This window comes from Castor canadensis, chromosome 5 (genome assembly GCF_047511655.1).
Source record: "Castor canadensis chromosome 5, mCasCan1.hap1v2, whole genome shotgun sequence".
Classification (NCBI taxonomy): domain Eukaryota; kingdom Metazoa; phylum Chordata; class Mammalia; order Rodentia; family Castoridae; genus Castor; species Castor canadensis.
This window is the reverse complement of record NC_133390.1, coordinates 94,181,417-94,202,917: the sequence shown is the minus strand read 5'-3', so window position 1 is coordinate 94,202,917 and position 21,501 is coordinate 94,181,417. Positions and strand designations below refer to the sequence as shown.

At 34.0% G+C, this 21,501-nt stretch overlaps 1 protein-coding gene across 1 annotated transcript in view; it reads left to right on the top strand.

Annotated features, from left to right (window-relative positions):
- The window catches only part of Naaladl2 (N-acetylated alpha-linked acidic dipeptidase like 2), an 807,008-nt gene that overhangs the window by 17,664 nt on the left and 767,843 nt on the right, over positions 1 to 21,501 (top strand). The window contains exon 2 of the mRNA XM_074073742.1: positions 13,031 to 13,532. Within this exon, the coding sequence (XP_073929843.1) occupies positions 13,031 to 13,532 (502 nt within the window). The remainder of the gene's footprint in view (positions 1 to 13,030; positions 13,533 to 21,501) is intronic.

Here is a 21,501-nt window from a genome sequence, read left to right as displayed (position 1 = left end):
ACTAAATGAATTTTTCTGGATACATTCCTTTCAAAATGTATTATGTACAGGAGGGGACTTGAATTATTCTTCTTCCATAATATCACTTTACATAGTCCGCTTCAAGATACAGGGCTTGAATTTTTTTTAACTCAGTGCTGTCCACATAACAAATAGTTCTGAATTATACAAACAAATAACAACCTTATTATGTGTCAAAGGGACCTGAAGATCATGAGTTCAAGAATAGATTTGTCATTTCTCTACAACCTGCTTCTTTTTGCCTTCTGATCTTCTGTCCCATTTCCCCTGGCAGCAGCCTTTACATCAGACATATAGTTTCCTACTGGAGACTGGAAAAATTCAAACACTCAAGATGAAAATTTGCTTGTGCTTTTCCTCACTACAATATGCAGAATTTAGGAATTGGGGTGGTTGGATGTGTGCATCCATGTGAGAGTAATTCATTTAATTAGTATTAACCAATCTTTGTCCACCATTCATAGTATTTCACTAATGATTTAATACTGATAAATAACACTTAAAGCAAAACTTTATGAAATTATTCCATCTTTTTCCATTCCCCCCCCCCAAAAAAAGTACTTTTACCTATGAAGAAAAATGACTTTCCTCAGGGTTGAAAGCAAGTAATTGTGGATCCAGAATTCAAACCTACCTCTCTTGGTGCTTAATAGTTTATAATTTTAAAACAAATGGGAGTTGCATAGGGCTTCATAGTTTATCAAATGCCTTCACTTATGATATTTAATTTTATTCATCAATTAATTATTAAAAGTACATAAACCAGTATTACCATTCTCTTTTGAAGACTGAATGAGTAAAAGTAATTGCTTCTTGACACATTGCTGGCAAAACAATTATGTAATCAAATTTTATACTTTATAATGTCACAAATTATTTGAAGTCTATTATTTATTGAACAGGTACCAGATTCTAGATACTGTGCTGGCTACAAGATATAAAGACAAGTAAATGAATTAACTACAGAATGAATCTGAGGAAGACAGCTTGAGGGTACAATGTGTGCCTATAAGAGTTTGAAAGCAAGGCATTGAAGGAAGAGAGACAGAATTTCAGGCAAGGGCATAAAGGTCTTATGTGCTTTAAAAGAGCCTGTGCCATGACAAAAGGGAATGGTAGAATAAAGCTGTTCACCTCATGGTGTCTGGGAAGCAGAAATAGAGAGGGGAAGGATTGCTGGGATAAGGTATATCTTTCCAGGACACACCCCAGTGGCACACTTCTTCTAACTAGACCCCACCACCTACTTATTTTTTTTGCACTTTTAGATTTTTATTTAATCTTCATAAGCAATATCAATAGATTGTTACATTTTTGTCCCTGTTTCACAGATGAGCCAATACAAGCCCCAACAGGCTGAGAAACTTTCTGAGATGACAAAAGTAAGCATCATCATGTGAATCCCAGAAGCCAAGTTTTGCTAAGCTTCCATGACACATTACTTTCAGTATTTATCTTTCTTCTATATACTTGATGATGAAATGGAAGATTATTGTAAATCTTTGTGTGTTTGATTGTAACAACAATTTGTCACATTAAGTACTTACAGTAAATGTGTAATTGTGTCTGAAAGGCCTTACCACATAACCCCCAAACAACAAACCAAGTCTGATGACTTTAATGCTGAGTCCATCACACAAAAGGGAGAAGGGCCTGAGCAGGCTATTTTACAAAGCACAGTGGTGAGAGGAAGGAAGGACTTGAGCAAGTCAAGCAGAGGGGTCTTTCAAACCCATATCCTACCTCCTACTTTCTATCAACTCCCAATCATAATATGACTCCCTGAAGATATTAATCCATTGATGAAGGCAGAGCCCCCATTATCCAACCACATCTCCATAGCACCACCAGCTGGGGACCAGACCTTCAATAGTATCTTTTCATATGTTTATTTATATCTGTATATCTTCTATGGTGAAGTGCCTGTTCAGATTATTGTCCATTTTTGAATTGAATTTTAAGGGTCATTTGTGCATATCAGCCCTTTACCTGATTTGTGATTTGCACATATTGTAACTTGTCTTTTCGTTTTTTAACATTATCTTTCAGAGAATAAAAGCTTTTAATTTTAATACATTGTTAATTTTAGTTCAAGGTTTTTTTTTTCTGGTATTTCACATTTGCTGTAGATATTTTATTGTTTTGGATTTTACACTTAGATCTATGGTAAGTATTAACTTTTGTATAATACATAAGGTGTCATGGACTTTGGAAACAGGTTGGTAAAAGAATTTACCAATCAGAAGAGTAAGAGAAACCAAAGATTTATTAGGATGCCATTAAAAGGGGAGAAAATGGTGGCTGATAAGCAAAAGAGCATAGCACACCAAGATAGGGTTAAGAGTAGATTTTATACCTTGGGTTAGGCCACCTTTGATTGGCTTTCTCCATTTTTGTGGACCTTATTGGTTGGTTTTCTCTTTCTGGGATCATGGTTTGAATTTCCTGTGAGCAGGAGCATCTCTATAAGCTTGCCTTTATTTCTTCATTTTATCTGTAGCCCTCTCCCCCGCCCCCAGCAGATCGATGTCCCCTCCCCAACATTTCATCTGTTTCTTGGTATGCCATTCTCTGCTACATCTCCCTAAAATGGGGGCCTCCTCCACACAAGGTATGTATCTATGCTAATTTTTTTAACATATGGGTACCCATTTAATCCAGGTGCTGGGTATTTTCACATTTTTTGGCTTTGTTCCTGGACTTAGTTAAGTTACTGGAAAACAGTTTAATCCTTTTGGGTCTTTTATACTTTGTTTGATGGGATTAGAGCAGCATTTAGTTTGGAACTATTCTTTCCTAGTGTCTAGCAAGAATCTTCTGCATATTCTACTCCATTTCCCTTGACTGGTACATCAGGAGTTTTACTCTGGTGGAAGGAGCTGGCACTGTTTCCAGCTCTTTGTGAGCTCTAGGCATTGTTGCTCTGATTCTTTTGGATGGTTCTTTCCATGTTACTAGTTAATTTCCTATCATGCATAAACTGAACCATTCTCAGCTGACATAATCACAGCAACCCGTGTACATATGGAGTTGTCTTCTGGTGCAGCAATTTCCTGTTCAATATTGCTTAGTTTTCATACTCATTTTAATCATTTTTCTTAAAAATTTTACTAATTGATTGTAAAAACCATGTTTTAAAGTTTTGAAATATTTGTAGATTGACAGAAAGTCTCAAATATAGTAAAGCTTGTGCCCACCCCAGCCTCCCTAGTGGTGATATCATACTGTGTATCCAAACCAGGAATCCATGTCCTTTTTAAGACAGCTTTATGGAGCTAGAAGTCATTTGTATAAAGTGTGATTTTATAAAATGTTACCATATAAAATATAATTCACTGTATTTCAGGCTTGGAGTACTTCATTCTCAGAGTAGGATATCATTTGTAAACATAGTTAGGATGAAGAGTGAGCTGAGCCCTAACCCAGTAGTGTGAATTCCTGCTTGCTGGGATTCACTATATTTGCAAACTCTGTGTTTTTAAATGGTGTCTCTAGGCTTCTCCTCCTCTTGCCCAATGGCAGTGCTGCCCAAATGCATGGTCATTCTGTATGTGGAATGACAAGAGCCTTCCTGCAGGAGCACTTTGGTATGTGTTCTGTGTATCTTCCATGCTGAGAATTCCATGTACTCTTTGGAAGAATATCCATGTAGTACAAGATTACATGAAAGTTGCCTGTTTCATGTCAGAGCTTTGAGTAGTAAAGCAACAATATGTTAATTCTCATGTAGCTCTAAATATACTTATGCCCCTAAATTAAAACATTCTGAAAATGGGTATTTTTTACTGGGTAGTTTAATTTTGCTTGCAGAGTCCAGTTCAGCTTCTCTGTATTGTAACTGATGGCTAATTCATATATGGTCTTCGAAATTGAATGCAAAGAGTTTTAAAATTTAAAAGGGAAAAGAAAAAGGTCTTTAATTTCTTGTTCATGAAGAATAAAAACACCATGAAGAATGTGTGAGTGCACATGGGTGTATGTGTGTGTTTAGCTTCAGACCTATGCATATTTATAAATATGAAATGTTAGAATATGAAAGAGTAATTAGCCAAATCTTGGGCAATTTGTTTCTCTTCTGTTCCTTAGATAATTCTTGAAAAGACCTATCAATCTCTATTCTGTTGTCATTATCAACTGAAAATTGTTTTGTATTTTCTTAGCAGTGACTGAACTTCACAAGTCTTGATTTTCATACTTTTAATATATTTCTATTTTATTTTCTTATTTTTTATTCCCCCCTACCACCTGTCCCCTCCCTCTCCCCCCAACCCCTCCTCACCTCCAGGGGGTGTATTTCTAGTACTCAGGAAAACATAATAATTCACTAAAACTAATTTTTAGCCCAAATACACATGCTCTTTATCTTACAAAGAGCATACCATACAGTTAACTTACTAGTAATTCCTGTTACTATAGTATTTTGAGTCAAATCACCAATCTTAATTTCCTTTAGTTTGTTCTGAAGAGTTTGAAAGCTGAATACTAAATTTTTGCACTTGAATCTTGTTCTTGGATCTTTAGCTGAAGAACAGGCTTTCAAACTTTCCCAATATATATGGAAACGTTCATACTATGAATATTATGTAACAGAATTTTAAATGAATATAAACATGCTATACAAAAGTATTCCTCTGGATGTTTCTTTCCCAGCAGTGAACCATAATTTCATGATATATTAACACTTTTCCTGTTAACATCCTAAAAGAACACACATGAAAAATAGCCATTTCAAAATTAAAACATAAAGATTCTGAGTATGGATTACCACTCTGGGTCATGAATTGTTTTTCTGTGTTATCATTTCAGAAAATATAGAAATGTGAACTTTAGAATAAAGAAAACACTTCTAGTTTGTAGAAACCTGTTTGATACTTTTTGAAAAGTAAAGATATTTAAAAAGTAAACCAATAAAGTACCTTTGAAATGTGAAAAATAGAATGCTTAGTGCCCTGATGTAGATAAAAGCTTCATCCGGCTGTTCCTGGAAATCCAAAAGCCAAAGTCAAAAAGCAACAATTTAAGATCATTCATGCTGGCTGAAAGGATAAAAAATTGCTGTGTATCTATCAAACTAAGAGGTTCCGTCTGGCGGAGAGCTCTCAAAGTGCAAAGTGTTGGTCATATTGATGTGTTAACTCTTGATACCCTCAAAGCCCTCTCAGGCCCATGTAAACCACAGATAGTAGGGAGAGGGACAGAATGAACTAGAGTTTTAATGGCTGAAAACAGGTCAGTATTGGTTGGATATGAGCTGTATCTGCCAAGTTTTGCTTTGTCCTTCGGCAATAGGAAAAATGGAAAAAGTTTGAAAGTGTTGCTAGGAAGAAACCATAAAGTGGCCGTTATGGTCTTTTCCTTAGAGCAATAGGCTTGGAAACACTTCTCTCTTATTCAAAACCATAGTGTCAGGAAACACAGATGCTTGGCAGGGGCAGTGGAGAACAAGTGACAGTGATCTTTTATAGGTCCTTGAGTCAGAGCAGCCACCAGAGGTCTAAGTATTAAGCGATGACCATGAAGCTTGAACTGCCGAGAATACTGGTGCTTTCAGTCACATGGATGACATAACCAGGGATCGTAAGATCTCTGCATTTGTTAGCATCACGCTAACCTGAGGAACTCCTACAGATCATGGTGGCTTGTGATGTGCAAAAGATTGGATTTTAGACTTTGATAGCCTAGGTTTTTATCCCCGCTCTTCTACTTGTTAGCCTCAGATAAGCTTATCTGTGGATGGGGAAGTAATACTACTTAAATTATAGGATTGTTTGATTAAATAGCATAATGCCTTAAAAACTCTGACATTATAGTAAACCCTGGGTCATTTTAACTGTTTATTCAATAATCTATTAGCGTGTTTTGAATATAATATGAAGATATTGTTACTTCTGTGTATCAAAATCTAAATATAAAAGACAAAAAGGAGACTTACAGATTTCTCTGCCAAGATGGGGAAAAATATCTCCCCACCATAGAAACCTGCACCTTCAAGACAGAGATAAATTTGATAAGAAAACAAAATTAGAAACAACTTTTCCACTAAGACTAACAGCCTTGTGCTTTCATAAGTGAGATCAAAAGATTGATAGGACCTAGAAGACCCCTAGAAAGCCTCCTTCCCTGACTGCATTGAGTTTGCATCTACATCAAAATTCAGCAATAGTGGCACCCTTTAGACAGAGCATTAGAATTTTTCTCCTTTACTCCTCTTTACTTTGTAATTTTATGGTTGTATTTATCTCCTGTGTGTGCATTTCTTGTGTAAGCTACTTCAAATACTCTGAAGATGAGCAGGACATAAATTCTGTGGAAGTAAGCAAATACTTGCAGAGATTTATATAATAAATAGAAATGGTGACTAGGGGGAAAAAAAGATACTGTTGAATCTGGAACCAGACACCAAAAATATCAGGAAATGAGTCCAGAACAGAAATAAGAACCATGCTGACATCTCTGTGTGAAAAGAGTTCATGATGTTAGTGAGAAAAATTCACAGGAAAGTGATTCCAAATAGTACTAAATGTTCAAGCTACTAGTTCAGGACACCCATAGAGTGTACTTTGTATTGTTTTGGTTCATTTAATTAATTCTTCTGTTTGCCAAATGGTAAATTGAATTATATCATTCTGATGTTGAAAATGCTTACAATAAATTCAGGCTAGTGAGTCCAACTAACCATCCAGTTAGGGTGTGCTATAGAAAGTGCAGTGCTCAGGCTGGGCTACTCAGGGGACTGACAGGTGGTCATAAATATGCAAGTGATCTAAGACAAATTTGCACAAACCAGCTGGATTACATCAAATAATCTTCTTTCAAATGGTTTTGACTGCATTTTGCAATTTATAGCTCATTAATTTGGCATCCTCTAAGCATTCCTTTCACGAATCATTTAATGAAAGATCAAGGTTACTTAAAGTTTTAGCTACGTACTCTACAACTTGATTATCTGCTCTGCCTAAATTCAGTGTATTTTACCCATTTTAGAGTGGGCTTTGACTGACTTTTTTTTTTCTCAAAATAAAGCACAGGTAATAATTTTCCCTTACTTTACACATACTGCTTATCCAATTAGAAAAACATGAAAAACAAATAATTATTATTTCTTTTATGCCATTGACATACAAAATTGCAATTAAATAAGGAATTCTTAATGCATTTATAGACATTATGGCAAATGCCAAGCCACAGGTGAAAGAAACCCCTCATTATAATGAAAAATTAAGCCAGGAAACAGTCTTCTGAATTACTGTTTTTGTAGTTTTGTCTTTTGCCTTGCTTTCAAGTTGAGACTATTATAGCTTTCAACAACAAAAATTTATTATATAAACATGGACTTTATTTGTACAAACTAGGCTCATACTGAAAAATTTATGTCAAATGGTTTTAGTCTATAAGGAATAATCTTAAACTTGGATTTTAAAATTCCCTTGGGTACTAATATAGTCCACTAGTATAGGACCTACAGTAATGCCAGAAGGTGCATATATAATGAATGCTTCTGATGAGGCACTGACATTTCTAAGACACACCTTTCCCTCAGATCAATCTACTTAAAACAGCAAATGAGTTGACATTCAAAGTTTCAGGAAACACTGCATGAATATTTTTCCCATTGTACATAAAGATTCAACCATAGAACTGTCATCAGAAATTGTGAGTCTGCCTTATGTTTTAAAGTTAATTTGCATAGAGTCATTTGTTTAATCTGCTTGTAAAATAACTTTTAGAAGCAGGAAAGCCTTGAAGTGTCTTCCTAATTCTAATAAGATTTGCATGGTCTTTTGTACTGCTTGAGCTAAAATACTATCAATAGCATCATAGTCTGGGGATCAAACCAACCACCTATGACAAGCACAGTGTTCTATCACAATCTTATGTTACTTATATTCATGATTGCATATTGCTAATTCCTGGAACTATTAAAAGGAATTTTTTAGCATATTAAAAAAATTCCATTCTGCTTTTTGCAAATTGGCTAAAAAGAAACTCAGTTCTAGAATAACCAAATGTAGAATTGCTGATTGTAAGCCAAGTGTAAAGACTTTTATATCGGCATTAGCCAAACATCTTTTGTGTCTCTCTGTACCACAGCTGATGATTCAAAGGTTGCTTCCCATTCTCAAAAGCATTCAGCTATCACAGCTCCATTTCGCATTATCTTCAGGGCCTTGTTATTAAAACTTGAGGTTTCTGGTCATCCCTCACTTCAATTAAGGCTGTATTTCAAAGTTGTAAGCTCCAAATATTTCCGTTTTCTTTAACTGTATGGAATTTCTGTAATGCCCTTTTGTTAGTAGATCATGTAAAATATATTAGACCCTGCTTTGAGCACGTTAAGTAAACAAATCTCATTACTTTACATAGTATCTGTACAAATATGATTCTATACTTATTTGTATTTTAAAAATATGAGATACAAGTATAAAGATATGAAATAGTTGGCCTAAATTACATAGCACAGCTAGAGTTTGAACCAGGTAGCCTCAGAATATACTTTTCTAACTTGGAGATTTATAAAGTCAGAGCATTTGTGTAATGACTTTTCTACTTGTAATTAATCATCAAGAAAGAAATACTGTATGATCATATTTCTATGTGACATTAGTAATATATAACTCATTAAATAAAACTTTCACCTAATGTGCATTTATTTTCTAAAACCTTTGCCAGCTACTTTGTTAGAACAGATCTGTAGTAGCCAGAGACTATATTTACATATTAAATTTCAACTTATTACGACATTTTTGTTCTCTTTTATATAATTTGCTTAGTTTCTGCAAGTTAGAATGTGTGAGAGAAATGGCATGCAGAAGCATCAATTTTTAAATTAATTACATGTTCCATATAAATGCAGATTCATTTTAATTAATCTAAGTCTATCATAGTCTAGAAAAATATCTTTTAATTCAACTTATATCTGCTTTATTTTTCCTTATACAGGTACAAGTTTATATAAAAGATAAATGTTTTGGTATATTGAATTTTAAAAACAATTTAGATTTGTTTGTGATTCTGGTTGAGAAGGGATCTTATCTCAGTGAATAACATGGTAAATATATTATGCTTTTCATAAAAATTGGGTTTTATTTAAAAAGACCAGATGTCACAATATATAAACTGAAGGTGTTATAGATATTTCCATTAGAAGAAATGTCACGAGTTTCTGTGACCTTATCTGCTCCAAATTCCACATTTTTCAGAGAAAGATTTATGGTGATATATTCTGAAATCTGTTACATATATTTTTTAAGTCATCCACATGGTATGGCCTTAAAGTAATATGGCAATTTTAATTAAGTGGCTAATGTGCATCAGTAATGGAAAAGTATGAAGTTTGAATAATATAATTATATGGTCATATCTAAGGTATTATCTATGATTTCTCTTCTTAATATAACATTTTCATTTCATGTGAGAATTTGAAAATTCTGGTAAAAGCAAATGTATAATGTCATGTACTTGTCTAATAGGGCAAGGTATTTTACAGGGAACTACATGCTTTCTTGAACCCACAAAATAATTTATGCTGTCTCTAAATTGAAAATATTACCAAGGTTTTGATAGTTTATTATTCAGTATTATTTTTGATTTTTTATACATAATTGGATAAAATTGAAACAAAATTGTTAGGGTAAATATATGTACATTAGATTTTAGCAAGAATTCTATAATGTTTTCCATAAGGGAAGAAAATTTAAAGAAAAGGACTACTAAATTCTAATATATGTATCTATAAATGCATCTGTATTTATGTATGTATGTATGTATTTTATATATACATATATTTAATTTATATATTATAGTATATATGTATAATTAACTTTGTCAAGTAAGTGATTAACATTTTTAATTATGTATATTGTCATGTGCTCATTCCCTTGATAACTTTCCTGCAAAACTCTCACTTTTTATTGTACCAAGTGACTTAATCTACCTTTTATCCAGGTATAGTTCTCCTGAAAGATAGACCTTTCTGAAATTTATTAATGTGTAATAACTCCAAAAGTAGTAGTAAGGGTGTCAGGCAGATATACATCATGGTGAGGAGTTAATATCTGTATCTGTATTACACTCTAATTGATGACTCTGTCTGATGTTTGAAAAGCGTTAAATTGCTGATGTACATGTGATTGAATGCCTATTGTCAGGTCAGTGATGAAAACTCTGCCTCATCATTACTGTTGGTTTTTAAATGATTTGTAGACAAATGACTTTGAATGTTTGTATTAGAGGTCAGAATTAGAAATCTCACATTTCTCTAGTAACTCCCACATTCCAAGTCTTCCTTAAGCATAAGCCATGCTTTGAAATTTAATTTTTAAAAAAGTCATTAAAGAGAGATAGAAATAGAGATAGAGAAGGAGAGAGATTCATGAAACTGGGAGAAAATAACCTAGAAAACTGCACTGAGATGGTGTATGAGTAAATTAATCAACAATATATAAGCTGAAATTATAGACAGGTAAATAGCATATCATGCCAAGGCACTAGCAATTTGCTGATGTTTAAGTCAATGAAGAAAAAGGTGCTTAGTGCTAGATAATTGCAGCTTACAATGCACATTAAAATAAATTGGTTTGTGAAGTTTTTAACTTTGTAGTATTATTTTGTACAAAACCACAAGTAACTTCAGGGAGTATATACCCAAACTTCACTTTTCTCAGTCCTAATAGGTTTATTCAATTTAGGATCTTCGCTTTCTCTTCTATAACAAAACAGATTTCGAATAATGGATTGTAGAAAACCTTTGGTCTACTACCTTCAGATTTTTCATATCCTCTATCATTTTTAAAAAACATTTTCTTAAACAAAACATGATTTGGTTTCTCTCCTGTTAATCAACCACCATTTAACCTATCTGAATAATTATCACTAAGCCCATATGTTGCTCACTTTCTCTGTTTGTCTGATTTCAGACCAAAACTGGAATTCAAATACTGCCCTTTTTTTTTTGACTCACTTGGGAAACAAGACCAAACAAGAAGGGAGTCAGGAAGGAAAAAGAAACAGTATGTGAAAACATTCTTATGTTGCTCCAATACCTAACAAATAATACTTATGTGATAACAGAGTATCATTTTAGTGTTTATATATAGACTAAATGTAAAAAAAGAAGATAAAACAAAGCTATATTATATGTGTGGAATATTTTGCACTCCATTTTTAGCTATAGTCAGCCTCCACCGAACATTTTCAAATGGGCCATCCTCATTCCTTCTGGGTGCTGGTTAAACTTTCCCCTGCTTCAGTGCCCTCTTCTCATATTACTCTTCTCCTGTCAAAACCAACTCAGAGGTCACTTTCTTAAAGAATCCTTTCCTATATTTTCTGCTAGAATCAATCTTCAAATTATCCCGCACATTTTTTTTGACTTCCTTGTTCGTTTATGTATCTGTCTCTTAACTCTGATTGGATTGTCCCCTGTTTGGGGAATAGGGACCCATTTATCTTTGTGTATTTTTCTAACCTTTTCTTTTTCCCCAGACAGGTTTTTCACTGTGTAGCCCAGGTTGGCCTTAAACTTTCAATCCTCCTGCCTCAGCACTTCCTGAATACTGAGAATATAGGCATGCATCACCAGGCCTGGCTTATCTTTGTGTTTTTTGCCTTTCCCAAGCCTGACATTAACAAGATATTCATCCTTATTGAGTCAACTCTGGATTAGACTGAATCCAACATTATAGTTTAGCATATGAAAAATCTATAATTTTTGCTTTGCAAAATTTATATTTAATTCTATTTAAACTTTCTTAAGAATGCAAAACATTTTAATTATATGGGCCTCTGCTTGCTAGGATTGAAGCTATCTATAGCCGTAATGTTGTGCAAGACTTCCTTTCATGAAGTCTTCCTGTCTTCTTTATTGGTATTCACTTGTTAATCACTAGCCCTAAGATAACTAATCAACTATCAGCTGAGCTTTCTTCTCTATCCATGCAGTAGGAGGTACAGAAAAACCATAAAACATGGTGAGGGACCTTAGAGTCCATCTGGGGTAACCAATACACAGAAAACTTAAGTGTAAATACTCTTACTGTGCAACCATAATGCACTAGTGAGTTACTGAGTACAGACTTAAGACAACTTGCAGTTAATTAGCACAGTTATCCTACTACCACTCTGCAGGATGCAACAACTGTCATCCAAAACTGGGTAGGGGAGAAAAACCTCCATCTGCCACTTCTGTAGTAAGGTTATGACACTAAGCCCTCCTAGGCTAGCAAAAGGTTTCCCTTTTTGGATTAATGCCATATCAGACCTTTATTTAAAGTTCAATTTGTCAGACCAATTCGTGTCACGATTCCTTGGAATACCTTGATTCTCTCTAATCACTTTGAAACTCTTCACTCCTTTTAGTAGCCTGTGACTATGTAAGTATGACACTGCCGGTGTTTTTGTTGAGTTGCTACTTAATTTAGTTGTGTTGCTTATTCTTATCCTAGATTTGTGTTTTTAATTGTTTTTTTGATGGTATTAGAAGTTAAACTTATACTTGTACTCTACCACTTGTGCCATTCCACCTGCCCAAGGATTTGTGTTTTTAAAACTGTTTCTGGTAAATATAATCATCCTAAGGTCTTTTATCCTTTTCTTACCTCTTAATATACTGAGTCACTCATATTGTATTTGCCCTTAAATTTTTAAAAGTTGTTTTGAAATGTGTAAGTTTAGTGGGGTATACATTAAACTCCACTGCAGTTGTGCATTTGTGAGTTTTGTTATTCTCCTGATTTAAAGATTAATTTTGTATGTGTGGATTGTGATTTTTAACATGCTTTCTTATAGTTTTTCTACCAACTAATTTATACTTTTGTTTTTATCTTCCTTTTCTACAGTAATGTCCAGAGCAAAACATGATTTAATTATTATCTCAAATACTACTTTTTATAAGAATGACAAAATTTTATGGATACCAATATGTTTATTGGCTTTTCCTTTGCTAGTTTTCACCTTGTGATTTAAAAAAAATAGTTTAGCTAAAGAAAGCATTTTTTTCTTATTTTTGTAGGTAAAAAGATGGCTTATCAGAAGGTCAATGCAGATCAAAGGGCTTCAGGACACTCACAGTACTTAGACAATGATGACCTTCAAGCTACTGCACTTGACTTAGAGTGGGACATGGAGAAGGAACTGGAGGAGCCTGGTTTTGACCAATTCCAGGTAGATAGTGCTGAGAATCAGAACCTGGAGCACTCAGAAACTTCGGACCTCAATCTTGATTCCATTCAACCAGCAACTTCACCCAAAGGAAGGTTCCAGAGACTTCAAGAAGAGTCTGACTACATTGCCCACTATACTAGATCTGCACCAAAGAGCAACCGTTGCAACTTTTGCCACCTTTTAAAATTACTTTGCACAGCTACCATTTTATTTATTTTTGGAATTTTGATAGGTTATTATTCACATACAAGTTGCCCTTCTGATGCCATATCTTCAGGAATGAATGATCCTCAGTTATACCAAGAGATACTGAAGACAATTCAAGCAGAAGATATTAAGAAGTCTTTCAGGTAGGTGTGATAGAAATGGGTGTTGGTGGGATAAGTTTCCTTGGAAAGAGGCCTCACAGAAGATACAGAACTGGTGATTTTTGGAATGGTACAAGTCAGCCTTTCAAATGGGGAAACATAACTTGCCAACACACTAAGAATAGAAACTTTATGGAGGGCATTCCATATTTTCCTCTTTGTGGCACTGCAACACAAATTTATGATGTCATTTTATGAACTGTTAATAGGAATCGTAACTACTATGAAGACTAAGAGATGTCAGCCAATGTAGTTTTCTTCCTCTTGGGAAGCCCAGTTAGGTCATGTCAGAAGGCAAAGTTTGTCTGATGTACATGTAATAAAAACTAGGGCATTTGCCATATGATTAAAAAATTTAATGACTTCAGAACAAAATAAAGCTGCTTTTTGAGTTGCAGTAACTGCCATCATATGCACTGGTGCTACTTGGTCTCCAGCATTCCTGGGCTTCCCAATGAGCACTTTCTATTTAAGCATGCTGGGCGCCACACATTAGAGATTTCTAAAAGCTCATCTCTCTGCTGAAGGTGACTTTACATATGACTTCTCCAGTGAGAATGTGTTGATTTTCAAGATGAACTATAATAAATTATTCTTATTTAGGCCTTAAGTCAGAGTCCTTGGGAAAAGCTTTACCAATGTCAACTAACTGGATAACTTTAAAATGTTTCTTATATTCTTATCATACATTCTGAGTCATAAAGAGTTTCCTAGTTTATGTATTTAGTGAAATGAGGAGATAGGAAGGGAAGACTGCCTTCCATATACATCTTTTATATACTTACAGATAAAGGGCAGTCCTGGGTTAATTGTCTATGCTGTTTGTAGGTAGAGTAGAAAGATACTATTACCCCAGGATATCTTTTGTGGATTTCAGTGTCCATTTCTGGTGAACTTCTCAGGAGAGCATGTCCACTGAAGACGCATTATTTAATCCATGTTCTGAAGTATCAGTTGCATTGGTGTTGATGAATTCTAATATTCTACCTGAAGAGCTATACTTGACTGAATGTGTTTCCTGTAAAGTTCTCTGTCTGTTATTCACTGTTGCTTATGCATTCCTGGAAATGTGGTATGTAGGCAATAATGCATTCGATGATATTTCCCAGTATAAAATTATTCATATTGAATTGAGCTAAATGATATGCCACTGTTTTATAATGAATTATTGTATCCGTCACCAAGATAACATAAAACTCTTGAGTATTTCAAGAAAAAGTTATTCAACATAGTTATATGATTCCATTAGTGATGAAGAGTGAGAAAGCAAGCAGGGGGATACCGAGACAGCCCAGAAATGAAGCCAGTACTAAACATAGGGTGAGGAGACTAGTATAAGCTGGAACTTTCTGCATACACAAGTGCAGGAGGGCCATTGCAGATAGAGAGGGTGAGAAGTACAACTTCTCCATTAGTCCTGTCCCTCAGTGTCCTAGCAGCTGTCTCAGTGGCCAATCCCAGCAGGAGGCTGACACAGAGCCTGTGAAACTCATATAAAAGGTTTCCTGAAATACTGAAATACATGCTGTAGCAGGAGAAGGATGAAGGATCTTTCACAAATAGATCTCACTGAATCAGATATGTTACTTTTTAAAAAGCAAAGAAAATAAAAGACATACATTTATATTGTAAAAGTATCTCTTAGAAAAGGATCCATGGATTAATTTCTGGTTAATGTTAAGAATAATTACACTTTCCCCTGAGCCATGTGTTAGTTTTTAATTTATGAGTACAATGCTTCTCATAGCATAGCCTGCTTTCCACTTTACTTTGACTCTTAGTAAGTTCAGAGTTAAATTGTATTAAGTTCACAAGCAACTCCATGGCATGCATTTTGTGTACAAATTAGGCTGCATATGAATTTTTTCCTTACATTTTATTGGCTTTCTTTGTCTTACTTGTTTTAATTTTTTTCAGCATTGCAAATATTATTAAAAGCTGACTCATATCCTAGTTGTAAATAGGAAACTGAAGCAAACTTTTGATATATTATTAAATAATAACATTTATTATTGCACTCATAATGGAAATTTCAAGGAAATATCAATATTCCCCTATTTTAAAAATCAACAAAATTCGATATATTTTAAAGTTAATTACAAAACTCCTAGGGAATATTCCATGGTTGGACACAGTTATGCTCTATGAAATAGGAATTTTTTTCTTTATGGAGATAACATACTGTTTTCTTCCAACAAAAATAATTTTATATAAACAAGACAATTAAGTTTGCAGTAACCTTCTCTGAATAATATCGCCTCATTCAATGTCAACTTTTCCCCAATCGTCTAGCTAAATACATGCTTTATTATGAGTTCTTATGTTTACTAAATAATCTTTGCCTTGGCTCTGTATATTAAAAGATTCCTACTATTTCATTTCATTATTTTATGATAAATTTGGAGCTCTTATTGGCTATTTTGGCCATCAGTTGCTATCTCTCCTCTCTGTTAGGACTCCATTCTTGCCCATGCTCTAAGAGTATGTCAGGTCTTGTCAAATATTCTAACAGTTGTGTGATGTAAGACAGTACACAGCAAATTCCATGAGGAAATGAATCAAATTGCTTTGTATTTCCTTAAGGGAGGAAAATGAATACATAAGAAAAGGAACAGATCTATGTTTAATTTATCAACTAAAATATTTTGATAACTTACAAAATATTTTACAGTTACATTTTTCATATTATGTTATGATGATATTCAAAACATTTTTATGAATGTCATATTTATTTTTAATATTTTGAATACTCTTATATGATTACTCAGAAAGTATACTTTGCTCTGATTTTAAATAGGTAACAACTCTTATCAAAACCGGATACTATAAAAAGGTATACTATTAGCATTGAGGTTTAGTTCCAGCTGAGGCATGAAAGCAAGAGATGCTGCATTTCTACACTAGAATTTGAGAAAGAAAGATGGCATTGATCAACAGATGATCACCCTTTTGTGGTCGATGAGATTTTAAACAAATGAAGACATAGGAGAGTGGAAAAGGAGTGAATCTTGGTGTGCTATAAGCCCCAATCTCTTTTCAGGTCCAGTGGCAAAGTGTTTAGCAGAACCACTTGAAAGAACATGCTGTTTCCCTCAGTGTGTCTAACTCCCACCTGAGAAGTCTAAGTGAATGGACAGGCTGGTTGCTGTTAAAATGTAAAAGAAGAGAAAACAAATGCTGGAGAAGGGAGAAACTATAGTCGTGATTAGGTGTTTGAGCGTCTAGCGACTGCAAAAAGTATAAGCCAGGAGCTGGAGGAGGGTACTTGTTGGAGTAGATGAGTCTCCAAAAAACCTCAGACCACGTGCACAAGAGAAAAATACCACTGAGAATTGCTCTAGGGTCAGAGTACCAGGCCCATTCATAAGATATCTGTCAACCAGGAACAGAAACTCAGGGTGTAATTTATGGCCCTGGATTGTATCCCCAGCGCACGCATACACACACACACACACACACACACACACACACACACACTCACTCACTCACTCACTCACCATACTCACACACAAAGTTGAAAAAAGAATAGAAAATTTGTCTCCTTTACCTATCCTTTTGGCTCTATTTCAATGCATGAGACATGGGAAGCTCTGAAGGAAGAAACAAGGAATTGCAAAGCAGAGAAAAGGCTGACTACTCTCCCATTTTTGACCCCAAGTCTCCTAATCAGAGATGGCCAAATAATGGAGAGAAGTCCAAAGTTCTAACTATTAAATTATACTGAACATTTTAATTACTCACCCAAAGTGACTAAAGTCACTTAACAGTGTGCAGAATTGATGGAGTTTTTATCCAGCAAAGGGGAGAGCAAGTCCCAAAGAATAACTGTAAATGTGGGGAGGGGAAGGGACTCTATGATCATATTTGCTGACTCATGTTTGCTCAATGTAGATGTTGCACATTATTTTCTGTAATATTTTATAATAGAACATATTTGAATAATGCGGTTGATTCACAGAAAATCATTAAGAGATATACTGATGGCATTTCCCAATTTAAGAACTTAGTTACCAAATAATAAATCCCAAATAAGAGGTGCATATAAGTAAGCTACTTTGTAGCATGTAGACCAAATAAAAGAAAATCAGTTTGACATTTAGTTACCTTTGATGGCATAGTCAAAATTAACAGATAAGGATGAAGACCATGATACTGATGTAGAATGTGTGTGTGTGTGTGTGTGTGTGTGTTTGCTTATTAACCAGTCTCTTAATAAGATTCTCTTGGTCATTTCTTCCATTTTTAACTTGTTGCTATTTGGGAAATGCATTCACTATTTTAAGTCTCTAGTTTATTTCTTTTACATGTCTTCTTATGTCTAGGTGCATGTGTATTAAGATATATATCAGATATATTTAGGTGCATCAGATTCAAAATAAGTCATTAAAATTGCTTTTATATATACTTTTGGTAGTTTGAAGCAGTGACTGCTAGGGGAGTGCAAGTTTATGGTAAGCATCAAAACAGGAGGCTGGTTTCACATACCCTTATATAAATGGCAATTATGATTATAGAATCTGGATCTAATTCATTCTGGGAATCTCAGTAGCCAGAGTTCTTTGATTTTCACTGAAGTGCTGACCAGCAAAAGTAACTTAACTCCCTTTCTATCTATGCTGGGTTTTGCTTGTATTCTTGCATATTTACCCAATACCAGGTGCGAGATATTCCTTTATGATATTCCTCTGTTCCTCTTCTCTGGAATGAAATATAATTATCATTTTGAGGGCCAGAGAAATTTGTGACCATGCTTGCCTCTAGTCTAATCCATTTCATCTGGTTGGAATGCTGGTCACTTGGTATAAATCGTAATTGCCTGTTATCACTGATAGAGCTCTTTAACTTAGAAGGAGCTTGACCATGCAAGTAAAATGTATTATTGTACAATCTACAATATATTCTCTAAATATTTGAATGGATGACATATATACCGACATGCTAAGGATCGTGATACATTGTTGAACAAAGTAGGTTTAAAAATTCAAAATTCATAAGATATTTAAACTGGAGAAATTAGTGAGGCTAAATATATTTTTGGATACACGAATTTGTTTGCCTTTTGAGAGCTATAGATGCTATGAAATGGTGAGATGAAAAGGAGAAATGTATTGTTTCCTAATTATGGCCAATAGTTCTTTTTAATGGAAAGAACATTGTTTTTCTTATTCACAAGTGCAATATATGGAAATGTTATAAATAATCCTATCACTTAAAATATTTTCTTTTCTCTATTGTGTTGGGGTGGTGATACATAGTAGCATTTACAAAAGTTCTTATAATGTATCAAATAAAATACTTTTTTAAATTCGTTCTTTTTAATCTTTGCCTATAAATCAGCAAAATTGTATTATGCTACATATACCCTTTTGATATCTACTTTAGCCTTTATCTCGTAAATATATTTAGAACAAATTTTCAAGACAATAAATACAAATTTATATCATTACACTAGCAGACTGCCTTGGTAATTTAACCTGTTCCCTTCAAATTAACATTTAGGTTGTCTCTATGAACATACTTAGGCATAAATCTTTGTGTGCTTATTTAATCATTTTCTTTTAATAAATTCCTGGAAGCAAATCACACCTTCAGAGAGTTTAATTTGTTTAGTTGTTTACTTTGTGTTATAAAATTGCCTTACAGAGCACCAGTCTTCCAGTTCCTTATTATTGTTTGTTTTTGATAGGCCAAAAATAATGTTAACAAAATTTTCATATGTTAATTGTCTATTTGTATTTGTTTTTGCATGTATGAAGTACTTTTTAAAGAATTTCCCCCGTGGACTTTCATAGAGTTTTTTTCCATGGACTTTATGGGTTTAGAAATGAAAATATTATAATAATAGAATAGTACATTACCTTATGTATGGTACTTTCTGGATTTGTAGGCACATTTTACTTGTTAGCAAAGAAAATGAACAATAAAACAAAATTAGTAGGTATTTATCTATCTTTAAATGTCTACATTATTTGAACAGTTAATATTGTAAATCCTTATCTGGCTTGGTGCAGTTATTTAAGAATGAGTTAAATTATGCTGTGAAATCAGTTTTGTAAGTATAAAACACTGTGTTTTGTCAGAAGGGCATTAACTCTTCAAAAAGTTTAGGAATACTGTAAATTATCTTCAGCTTCAGTGATGAATAAGGCCTTGCCTGGAAATATAGTTAATAATAGTGTTTCAGATACAGGCATATTTTAGTAACTAATTTAGCATAATAAATGGAAATGGATTCTCAAATCTTGTTTATTTTCTCTTCTTTTCAAATATACTTTAAAGATCTTTTTCTCACCTTCCTTCTCCCCCTTCTTCTTCTTTTTTTTTTTGACAACTAAATTGTATATTTTGTTATTGTAGTATGACTGGCACATTTGCTGGTACCAATTAATCCTTACTTGTAACACTTTTGGTGGTGTTACCTTGTGTTAGTGACAGGAATGACAAATGTGCTGCACACATACCTCCATTTCCTGTTTTACCTCCTGAGACCATGAGTCATAGCACTTTACACCATCATATCAAACTTGGCTTTAGATCTTTCTCAAACCCACACTCTTGGTCATTCTTACTGAACAATCAGAGGTGCATAAGAGAATTTTCCATTCTTTTCCTATGGTATCCCTATACTAGATCACATGAAAAGAATTAGGTTCATCTGTATTTTAGTCAAGAATTTCTCCTTTCTGGAAAGACAAGCTGCAGAAAGAACTAGAGACTCATGGCCACCCTATAATTCAGAGAAATCCAAAATCTTATACCCTGATTTTTGCATCTACTATATTGTTGTCTTTCTTATATGAAGTTGATCCTCTGACAGGAGGAAATCTTTGTTGAAGCTGTTTAGAAACAAAATAAATGATTGGCTTTTTCATACACATTTGCTCGCTAGCCCATTTGATGACATAAGAAAACAAACAGCTGTGCTGGTTTATTGGCCTGGTCTTTAAACCTAGTCTTGAGGTTTATTTACTTGTTTTAGTATTACCGTCTTTCCTGAATTCAGAATCTTCCTATTCCTTTCATCCTTCCTTTTCCACACTTCTGCCCATGTTTACTTCTTTCTATAAGAACTACTATGCTTCTTTTACCAAGGAATAACAATTGTTCTAGTCCTGTTCAAGCAAACTGAAATCTACACATTCCTTGTGTTCCTAAATGCAGAGAAAAAAAGGATTTCATGGAGACCCACAGATTGCTCTTATGGTTATCATGGAACTATAAAGTCTGTTTTAAATTAGTGGTTTGTCTTTCATCTGATCCCACAGGAATCTGAGTTTGCTGTTACGCTTTTGTACAATTGTGAAGTCTTGTGATTGTTTGATAATGGTGATAACATCAGAAACTGTTATCCTTTAGTCTCTTTAGTCTTCTGCTTCATGTTCCAACCATTTTCTCTTAAATTGTTAATAATTTTTGTTTGCTTTCTCCTTCTTCTTCTTCTTCTTCTTCTTCTTCTTCTTCTTCTTCTTCTTCTTCTTCTTCTTCTTCTTCCTTCTTCTCCTTCTCCTTCTTCTTCTTTTCCTTCTCCTTCTCCTTCTTCTTCTTTTCCTTCTTCCTCCTCCTCTTTTTTTTTTTTTTTATTTTGACAATGTTGGAATTTGAACTCAAAGTCTCATGCTTGCCAGGCAGGCTCTGTACCATTCAAGCCATTCCTCTACCTCTAGTAGTCTCTTTCTTCTTTACCCTTCATGGTTTTTTTTTTTTTTTCAATTGTTTGCTTCTCAAATTTCAGTATTAGAAAGAATAAGAGCAGGAAGGTTAGGAGAAATGAAGAAACCAATAAAGCAAATGCTATTATTTGAATTGGAGAAAAAGCAATGACAAAAATGACATGATTCAATTTATGAGAATGATAATTGAATGAACTTAACAACAATAGAGAAATGGCTCCTAAAGGAAGTAATTTGTTATTCTATTATTGATCGCTCCAGATAACAAATGTACCATGTCT